The sequence below is a fragment of the Dermochelys coriacea genome, chromosome 6, assembly GCF_009764565.3.
Source record: "Dermochelys coriacea isolate rDerCor1 chromosome 6, rDerCor1.pri.v4, whole genome shotgun sequence".
Lineage (NCBI taxonomy): Eukaryota > Metazoa > Chordata > Testudines > Dermochelyidae > Dermochelys > Dermochelys coriacea.
Window position 1 is genome coordinate 258,878 of NC_050073.1, and position 10,184 is coordinate 269,061.

General features: G+C 54.5%; 1 protein-coding gene across 3 annotated transcripts; it reads left to right on the forward strand.

Annotated features, from left to right (window-relative positions):
- Positions 1–1,799: 1,799 nt before the first annotated feature.
- On the forward strand, positions 1,800–9,809 carry LOC119856726 (sulfotransferase family cytosolic 1B member 1-like). 3 transcript variants are annotated; one of them, XM_043517064.1, is made up of 8 exons: positions 1,800–2,425; positions 3,026–3,154; positions 3,267–3,364; positions 3,452–3,578; positions 3,862–3,956; positions 7,022–7,202; positions 7,657–7,783; positions 8,548–9,809. In XM_043517064.1, the coding sequence occupies exons 1-7, from the start codon at positions 2,245–2,247 to the stop codon at positions 7,767–7,769; spliced, it is 924 nt and encodes a 307-aa protein (XP_043372999.1). In that variant the 5' UTR covers positions 1,800–2,244; the 3' UTR covers positions 7,770–7,783; positions 8,548–9,809. The 3 variants fall into 3 exon arrangements, with proteins under 3 accessions (XP_043372999.1, XP_043373000.1, XP_038260603.1); XM_043517065.1 differs by lacking the exon at positions 8,548–9,809 and having other exon boundaries at positions 1,800–2,140; positions 2,186–2,425; positions 7,657–7,840; XM_038404675.2 differs by lacking the exon at positions 8,548–9,809 and having other exon boundaries at positions 7,657–7,840.
- The last annotated feature ends 375 nt before the right edge of the window (positions 9,810–10,184 follow it).

A 10,184-nucleotide genomic window follows, 5' to 3' on the forward strand; every position in this document is an offset into this window, starting at 1 on the left:
TTCAGAGTAGCAGCCTTGTTAGTCTGTATTCGCAAAAAAGAAAAGGAGGACTTGTGGCACCTTAGAGACTAACAAATTTATTTGAGCATAAGCTTTCGTGAGCTACAGCTCACTTCATCGGATGCATTCGGTGGAAAAAACAGAGGAGAGATTTATATACACACACACAGAGAACATGAAACAATGGGTTTTATCATACACGCTCGTTCACCTGTGCATCTACCAATGTGATATATGCCATCATGTGCCAGCAACGCCCCTCTGCCATGTACATTGGCCAAACCGGACAGTCTCTACGTAAAAGAATGAATGGACACAAATCAGACGTCAAGAATTATAACATTCAAAAACCAGTCGGAGAACACTTCAATCTCTCCGGTCACTCAATTACAGACCTAAGAGTGGCTATCCTTCAACAAAAAAGCTTCAAAAACAGACTCCAACGAGAGACTGCTGAATTGGAATTAATTTGCAAACTGGATACAATTAATTTAGACTTGAATAGAGACTGGGAATGGATGAGTCATTACACAAAGTAAAACTATTTCCCCATGGTATTTCTCCCCCCACCCCACCCCCCACTGTTCCTCTGATATTCTTGTTAACTGCTGGAATTAGCCTACCTTGCTTGTCACCATGAAAGGTTTTCCTCCCCCCCCCCCCCCCCGCTGGTGATGGCTTATCTTAAGTGATCACTCTCCTTACAGTGTGTATGATAAACCCATTGTTTCATGTTCTCTGTGTGTGTGTATATAAATCTCTCCTCTGTTTTTTCCACCAAATGCATCCGATGAAGTGAGCTGTAGCTCAGGAAAGCTTATGCTCTAATAAATTTGTTAGTCTCTAAGGTGCCACAAGTACTCCTTTTCTTTTTTGCGAATACAGACTAACACGGTTGCTACTCTGAAACCTGTAAGGAGAGTGATCACTTAAGATGAGCTATTACCAGCAGCAGGGGGGGGATGGGGGAGGGGAAGGAGGAAAACCTTTCATGGTGATAATCAAGGTGGGTCATTTCCAGCAGTTAAATAGAATGTGTGAGGAAGGGGGGGGGGCGGAAGAAATAACATGGGGAAATAGTTTTACTTTGTGTAATGACTCATCCACTCCCAGTCTCTATTCAAGCCTAGGTTTCATTAGGAGCCTTTTGTTAGGTTAAAGTGCTCAAAGGAGAGCTGAAATCGCTTGTGGTGGGCGGCAGGGTCTCTGCCAAGCCTGCAAAGGGCTGAAAATCACTAAGAGACGGACCTGCAGGGGTCACAGCAGGTGACTGACGGTTGGCTGGCGAACGAGCGGCTGGCCGGGGACTAGCAGAGAGGAGCCGTGGCTGGCCGGGGACTAGCAGAGAGGAGCCGTGGCTGGCCGGGGGCCAGCAGAGCGGAATGAGCAGCTGGCGGGGGGCCAGCCAAAGCAAGTTCTCAGAGGGGGGAACAAGCCAGGTGCCTTCTCCCCCGGACGGGAAGGGAGCTCACACAGAGGTGCCTCTGAACCCTGGGTCCTCACTGACCAGGGACCACCCCCGGTGAGTGGGGTGGGGTGGAGGGAGGTTGGGGGCACAGACAAGGAACCGGTGGTTGTAGGTCTCAGGAACAGGAGATGGACGCTCTGCCCCACACACTCCAGGGTGGGTGTCCTGCTCACACCATTACATGTATGAATCCTGCTTGTGGCGTTTTCCCTAATTAATGCCGGGCGACTTCCCTCCTCTCGTTAAAAGTCTCTTTCTACACTCAGACTCTGTGCGTGCGAGGGGGGAGTTTTACCTCTCAGCGGCACCTGGGGTGGGGGGTAATTGTCCCAGGTCACTGGCTGGGAGCCAGAGCCGGTTCTGGGTTGTGTCGGTGCAGAGGAATTCCTAGATATTGAACCCGGCCCGGGTGCGGCTTCACCTTGCAGGAGGGTTCCAGGTTCAGCCCATCGTTGCCAGGCCAGCTGGACTGAAGGTAAAGGTTATTTACTGATCTTTGTACAGGGAGAAATCTCAGCTGCAAAGGACACGGCCAGCAGCTCGACAGGATCAGGCAGGACCCAGCCTGCGCCTTCAGCCAGGGAGCCCCGAGGCAGCACCCCCCTCGAATCCCACCTGCTCCCCTCGGCTAGGTCCCCCAGAAACCAGCCTGCTCCCCCCGGCTAGGACCTCCAGAAACCAGTCTTCTCCCCCAGCTAGGAATCTCCCCTTGCAGAACCCCAAGGGATCCCTATCCCTAAGCCAGGCTCCCCCCCCCACACCTTGAAGCAGGTGCCATGGCAGCGCCAAAGACCTACACGAGGGTCTTGCAAGAATCCCAGGATGTCTTCCACCGCTTCCCCCTCCAGCTGGTCCACGGGATCCCGCTCATGGAGCCCATCGCTCAGCAGTGGGGCCCCATCGAGAACTTCCAGGCCTGGCCTGACGACCTCCTCATCTCCACCTACCCCAAGGCGGGTAAGAGACCAGACCCAGCCTCCCCCAGCAGGGGGCCGCCCTAGGGAGTGGGGCAGAAGCACTTGCAGTGTGGGGAGCTGCCATCTACTCCAGCCCGGCCTCTCCCAGCAGGGGGCGCTGTGGGGAGGGGGAGGGGGCACTGCTCTCCCAGCAGGGGGCGCTGTGGAATGTGGGGGGCGCTGGCTGTGGAGGGGAGCTCCTGGCTACTCCAGCCCCGGCCTGTCCCAGCAGGGGGTGATGTGGGGAGGGGGAGGGGCTCTGGCTGTGGGGGAGCTTCTGGCTACTCCCGCCATGGCCTGTAGGAAGTTGGGGGGCGGCTCCTGGCTTCTTCAGCCCTGGCCTGTCCTAGCAGGGGGCGCCGTGGGGAGGGAGAAGGGTGCTGTGGGGAGGGGAGGGGCGCTGCGGGGGGCGCTGTGGGGTGGGGGAGGGGCACTGCTCTCCCAGCAGGGGTGCTATAGGGAGGGGGAGGGGCGCTGCTCTCCCAGCAGGGGGCACTGTAGCATCCTGTCCGACGAGGGCCCCTTGCCAGGGGTTCTGGATCACGGTGCCTGGGCGTGAGTGGGGATGGTGGGGTCTCTGTCTGTGACTGTCTCGCTGCAGGGACCACGTGGATGCAGGAGATCGTGGACCTGATCCTGGTCCGAGGGGACGTGGAAAAAGCCTGCCGAGCCCCGACCCACATCCGGATCCCCTTCCTGGAGATCTGCTCCCCTCCCCCAGTGCCCTCAGGTGGGTGCTTCTGCTCTGCCTGCCCGGGGGCAGGGCAAGGCTGCAACCCCACCACTGCCTTGCTGGGCTCCCCACGCAGGGCTGAAGCCCCCTCTGGTCCCGTCTCTCGCAGGCGTGCAGCAGCTGGTGAATGTTCCTCCCCCCCGAGTCATCAAGACCCACCTGCCCTTCCAGCTGGTTCCCAAGTCCTTCTGGGAGAAGAGATGCAAGGCAAGAGACCCCCCACCCCCATCCTCCAACAGCCCTGCCGGTACCCCTAAATCCCAACCCACAGTCACGTTGTTCTCTCTTCCCCAGGTGATCTACGTGGCCCGAAATGCCAAGGATAACGTGGTTTCTTATTACTTCTTTGACCAGATGAACAAGACACAGCCCGAGCCAGGGCCCTGGGAGCTCTATCTGCAGAAGTTCATGGATGGGAAACGTTAGTACTGGGCGAGAGGGTTCAGAGGCCCCATGGCAGGCTCACCTCCCTCCCCACCCCTTCCTAGGCTGTGGGGGCCCTAAGGGATTGTGAGTGTGAGGAAGCTCCCTTGGTTCCAGACCTGAGGTTTGCCCCGTCGGGGTATACGGACCGGTCCTTACCTGCTGGGGGAGGCTACAAGGAATTCTGGCAGGAGTCCATATGGTGACCACACCAAAGGTCATATCCTATGACCTCTGCCCAAGGGATTATGGTCAAGTCAGCTTGGCCTCTCTCCCCACAGTGGCCTGGGGCTCGTGGTATGACCATGTCTGTGGATACTGGGCTGAACGGGCCAATCACTGCATCCTCTACGTCTTCTATGAGGACATGAAAGAGGTGAGTGTGGAAGGAGGGGATGGGGGCAAGGGGCAAGTTATGCTGCCCAGGGGTCTTAGCATGACAGAGTCATGTCTGGCCCTGCCATGGGTCAGTTCCCTGAAACCACCAGCCTCTGGCAACACAACCTCTGCCATCTCAGCCTCCGTGGGCCTCACTCTGTCCATGTTAGCTAGAGGCCGGCGCACACCCTGACCCCTTCGAGCACCTCTCTGGAGTTACCAGCCCCAATCCCCTGCACGCTCCGAGCGCTTACAGACCCCAGAGTCAGAACCCACCGGCTGGTAAAATCCCCCTCCGGATCCCTGCTCCCCTTCGCTCCGCACTTTGACACAGTGACAGTGAGAACAACGAGAAGTTTAGCATCAAAGAAGAGGGAGTCAAGCGATAGAATGAGAATATTGGAAATAGTTACATATTGAAAAAATGATAACTTGCTTTCTAGTGCCTCAGTTGACTCACAAGGCATTCCCCTGCCTGTCTCCTGCAAGATCGTTAATTCCAAGTCCTTCTCCCAGCGTTTTCAATCAGTTTGGCTGAAATCACATCTCAAAAGATCAAGCTCACTGGTAGCTTCTCCTCACAGACTGAGGGAATAACGTAGGGGTGGCAAGACATACCCAGCAGCATACAACAATCTTCAGATGTTTAAGAGTTCGGGTGTGTGTGCCAGGGCTTCAGCCCTGTGGGGCTCACCTGCCGAGACTTGGGGCTTCAGCTCTGCAGAGACAGGGAGTCTCAGGGCTTCAACCCCGCTCCTGTGGAAGCCCCGAGCCCCAACAGGCATGCCCTGAAGCCCCGAGATCCTTCTCCCCAGTGGGCAGAAGCCAGACGAGATGCATGGAGGGGCATGTGGGCTCACCTCCCCCGCCCACTGAGAAGCCATCAGGCCCAGATGGCATCACCCAAGAGTTCTGAACAAACTCAAATATGAAATTGCAGAACTGCTAAATGTGGCATGTCACTTACATCAGCCTCTGAACCAGCTGACTGGAGGGTAGCTAATGTGACCCTGATTTTTAAGAGAGGCTCCAGAGGCGATTCTGGCAATCACAGGCCGGAAAGCCTGACTTCAGTACCAGGCAAGCTGGTTGAAACTATAGTAAAGAGCAGAATTTATCAGACACAGAGATGCACATGGTCTACTGGGGAAGAGTCAACATTGTGTTTGTAAAAGGAAATCATGCCTCACCAATCTACTAGAATTCTTTGTCGAGGGTCAGGAAACATGTGGACAAGGGGAATCCAGTGGATCTAGTGTACCTGGACTTTCCGGGTAGTTCTACAATGCCATAAAACGCCCCTGGGTGGCTCGTGTCACTGACTGAGGATCATGGGGCTTGGGCTCCAGCCCAGGCTATGGAACATTCCCCCCCGCCCCCCCGCAAGGTCCCAGAATCCAGGGTCCAGCCGCTGCAGTTTTATAGCCTGCAGCCCGAGCCCTGTGAGCCTGTAATGAGGCTGGTTCTGGCGGGACCCAACTGAGAGTGCCAATTCAGGACAAATTGCTTGAAGCAGGGCAGTTACAGCCCAAGGCTGGGGTTTCTATGCCCACCAAGGCAAACCAAACCAGCCAAACAGAGAAGACTTTGGTTTAACTCCACTGGCTAACCACAAGTCACACAAGCAATTCCCTTAGACACTCCAGTTCCCAGTATCACCACCAGTGCCACTCGTTATGGGGATGAATGGTTATGAAAACCAATACCCCAGTAAAAGAAAAAGGTTCCCTCGATCCCAAAGGACCAAGCCCCAGATCCAGGTAAATATACAAAGCAGATCTTACCCACAAATCACGCTGTTGCCAATCCTTTAGAATCTAAAATCTAAAGGTTTATTCATAAAAAGAAAAAGATAGAGATGAGAGCTAGAACTGGTTAAATGGAGTCAATTACATACAGGAATGGCAAAGTTCTTGGTTCAGGCTTGTAGCAGTGATGGAATAAACTGCAGGTTCAAATCAAGTCGCTGGAGAACGTCCACAGCTGGGATGGGTCATTCAGTCCTTGGTTCAAAGCTTTAATGTAGCAAAGTCCCTCCAGAGGCAAGAAGCAGGATTTGAAGACAAGAAGGAGGAGCTGCAGCAGCTTTTTATACTCTCTTGCCATGTGGTCTGTCTTTCTTTGTCCCAAGGACAAGCTGCCCATCACATGGCCTGGAAACACTTCAGAGTTCTGTCCATAGGCAGGTCCCTGCACACCTTGCTGAGTCCCACAGCGTGTCTGCCTTCTCTCAGTGGGTCACTTGTATAGCTGATGGGCCTTAATGGGCCATCAAGCAGGCTAGGCAGAGCTGACACCAACTTGGCTAGGGTGTCACCCAGAAGCATAGCACAAGTTTGGAATACAGACAGTAAAGAGCCAATACTTATATCTTTAAATACAAAAATGATACAGCAAACAGATAGCATAATCCTAACCAGCAAACCATAACCTCATCTTAGACACCTTATTTGACCCCCCTTTATACAAGATTTGGTGCCACTACAGGATCTTGGTTGCAACAATGTTCTGTACGGTCCCAGTTCAAGTCAATAATGTCACAGAGCCCAAGTCAGCTGACGCAGGCCAACTGCAGGTATTTTACTGCAGCGGAGACACTCACTCAGAAAGCCTTTCACAAGGCCCCTCACCAAAGGCTCTTAAGCCAAGTGAGCTGTCCTGAGATAAGAGGGAAGCGCCTCTCATGGATCGGTAACTGATTAAAAGGCAGGGAACAAGGGCAGGAATAAATGGTCAGTTTTCACAGTGGAGAGGGATAAATAGCGGGGTCCCCCAGGGGTCTGTCCTGGGCCCAGCCCTGCTCAACATATTAATACATTATCTGGAAAAAGGGATAACCAGTGAGGTGGCAAAGTTCAGTGTCTATACATAACTCATTACCTAGTGCCATACGCCCATGACCAGTGCAACAAAGGCTTTCATTAAAGACCTCACACCATGTCCCTTGGCGAACTTCTGTGTAGCTACCAGACCCAAGAGACCCCTGTAACCCTTATGAACCCCTGGGCCATCAGCCAGTTGCCATCAAGAGGCCGTTGGGTCAGCATCCTTCTCCCTCACCAGGACCCGGCCCGGGAGATCCTCAGGGTCATGGACTTCTTGGAGGTGGAGCTGCCTCCAGAGGTGCTGGAAAAAATTGCCCAGCAAACGTCCTTCCAGATCATGAAGGAGAATCCAATGGCCAACTATAGCAGTATCCCCAGTGTCATCTTCGACCAGACCGTCAGCCCCTTCATGCGCAAGGGTGAGCGGAGGGGGAGGGGGACTTGGGAATTGTGGGGACCCCTTACCCCACTGGCTTTGTCTAGAAAGTTCCCTATACACTGCTCTGTAGACTTGAGCAAGGTACTCTGGGTAACGCCTGCTTGGTCTGAAGCCTTGCCTTATTACCCATAATCCCTTGTGGGGGGGGTCGTGCTCACTTGGCATTAGATCCCCATAATGTCACAGGTGGGGGGCGGGATCGTGTCCCTTTGGCTCTTCCCAGGGATTCTGGGTAACTCCTGTTGGGCTGGGTCCCCACGGCATTCTTCTCGGCGGTCCTGTCCTGTGACCCAGCTGGCTGCGGAGCATGGTATGGAGGGGGGTGCTCCCTGGAGCTGGGGTCCCCTGGCTGTGGGTGGAAAGCACTTTCTGGGCAAGGGGTGGCTGTTGCCGGTGGGGGGGGTCTCCCCACTAATATCTCCTCTCCTCCCTAGGTGAGGTTGGCGACTGGAAAAACCATTTCACCATGGCGCAGAGTGAGGCATTCGACGCCCATTATCAGCGCCGCATGGAGGGGACCGGCCTGCACTTCCGGACCCAGATCTAGGCCCCGTCCCGCAGGTGCGGACAGCCCCCCCACCCCCATGAACAGCGCTGCAATAAAAGTTTATCTTCTGACTATGGACATTGTGATACCTGGGAGGGCATGTCCCAGAGGTGGGAGTGGGGGTGGGGGCTAGTGCCTCAGGAAACTTCCCCTTCAGCCTGAGACAGGATGTGCCCACATGCCCCCCCCCAAGTGTCCCTCCCGTCCCCTGGGGCACAGGTGCTGCTTGGAGGGTGAGTTGCACCACAGAGAGCTCACCTGTCAGGAAGTCAAGTACTGGGCACATTGTGTGGTCAGTGTATACGCAGATCGATATCACGTGGGGGGGGCCTGCATTTCCTCCATGGGGCTGTGTAAATAGCAATGAACTCAGGGCTGTTCTCTGTGAGCCAGGGAAAGGGAAAAGGGACTTGGCTGGGAGGCCCTGCCAGCACCACAGGGAAAGATGGCGACTCTGGGGGGACAGATTGCATGGGGCTGGGGGTCTCTGCATCCCCCTCGTCCTCAGAACTGCTAGCAAGCACAGGAGTGTAATCCTTTGACCTGAGCAGCTAGCCAAAAATCCAGCCGCTTGTTCCTGTGAGGAGGAGAAATTGGTGGCAGTCGGGGATTTCTTTGATGCAGTTTTGTTTATTTACAAACTGTACAAAGTCCTGCGTCGCGGAACGCAGAGAGACTCAAATAGCCGGAAACTGGGGGGTTCATTTGCTCAGAGCATCAAGACCGCTCTTCTAAGCCTGCACCTCCAACCAAAAACCTCTCCGCCTGTTTCTTCCAGGGCCAGACACCACACTGCCGGCTGCTCCCTCAGGCTGGCTCTGACTATCGCAGGCCTGGTCTCCACTAGGAATTTTCTTCGGCATAACTATAGCCATCAGAGGTGTGAAAATCTACACACTTGAGAGATGCAGTTATACCAACCTCACCACCAGTGTAGGCAGCGCTAGGTCGATGGACTAATTCTCCAAGAGACCTGGCTACTCCCTCTCGGGGAGGTGGATACCTACGCGGATGGGCGAAGCCCTGGCGCACACAGTGTCTTCACTGACGCGCTGGTTAGATAAGCCCCCAGCCTTTCAGTTTTGTGTCTGTTCTGGCTTCTCACAGCCACCAGTGCCCCCTACCCAAAACCATCCTCAGCACCACTCTCGGGCAGGCTGCCTTCTCCTTTGGTCCTGTCCTTACAGCCACTAACCGAAGGGTGAGTTCACACCTGTCAAGCTCAATAAGAATTGAAATCAACCCCTAAGGAGGTTTCACCCTTCTGCAATACTACACCCCAGTGAAATGGACTAGCCTCTCCTGGGAAATGACCCCCATCCTGACACGCTTAGACAGGTCTGTAACTTTCCCCCCTTGACTTCAGAGTGACAAAAGCATCAAAGGGGATATTCGGGTGCTCAGAATGATGCACGTCCTTAAGCAGTTGCACTATCAAGGGCTAAAATTGTATTATTACTAAAAACTGCTCTTGTTGGCATAAAATAGAGCAGGGCCTTATGCTGGAGTGGTGTTGAGCTCACCATAGAGATGTTCGTTGCTAGTTCAAACTGGAATTGTTCTGGGCAGTTTTCTGGCCTGCGCTATACAGACTAGACGCCAGGGGTCTCTTCTGGTCTTGGCAATCTATGAATGAAGCCCTGGCACTTGCCTTTTGCAGTGGAGTTGAGCCTTGTAAGTGTGAAACTTCTTAGCAGAGAACATCTCCATGTAAAATCTACAAACCTACTCACCTTTAGAAATCTGATTAAAGACACTAGGACCAGACACTACAGCCACTTTGGCAATTTCACAACATCAGTGGGAAGAAACAAATGAAAATTGGTTGAAATTTTAAGACAATTTTGTACAATGACAATTGTTACCCACCCTGGACTCAGATGATGAACTCTAGAAACGGCACCAGCTGGCGGGGCCGTGGCGCTGCTTTGGCACCACACCCAGAACTGGGCCAGGTCCGGGGGCTGAGTGCCAGCAGGGATGCAGCGAATAATCGTGTGCGCGTCAGCTGGGTCAATACAGAGTACAAATCGGTCAAGACTCTAGTGCAGACAAGGCCTTAGGGCAGCCTGCCTGGGGCCGTGTGTTGTCATTCACGATATCAGTTCCCAGCCAATGGGAGCTGCAGAGCCAGCACTCAGGGTGGGGGCATCGCGCGGAGCCTCCCGGGCCACCCCTCCACCTAGGAGCCGAAGGGACGCGTCACCGCTTCCCGGGAGCTGCATGGAGCCGGGAAAGGAGCCTACCAGTCCCGCGTTGACCCAACTTTTAATGGCCCGGTTAGCAGTACAGCGGGTAGAGCCAGCATGGGGCAGGAGGCAGGGCAGTGTGGGGCCGGGGGTTGGGGGAGAGGTGGGGCCAGCACAAGGAAGGGAGTGGGGCAGTGCAGGGCAGGGGTGGGGCTAGCATGGGGTG

Coding starts and splice junctions, on each gene's coding strand:
- LOC119856726 (XM_043517064.1), top strand. CDS start 2,245: ATGGCAGCGCCAAAGACCTACACGAGGGTCTTGCAAGAATCCCAGGAT. Junction 3,579..3,861: donor GAAGTTCATGGATGGGAAAC/GTTAGTACTGGG, acceptor CTCTCCCCACAG/TGGCCTGGGGCTCGTGGTAT. Junction 7,203..7,656: donor CAGCCCCTTCATGCGCAAGG/GTGAGCGGAGGG, acceptor TCTCCTCCCTAG/GTGAGGTTGGCGACTGGAAA.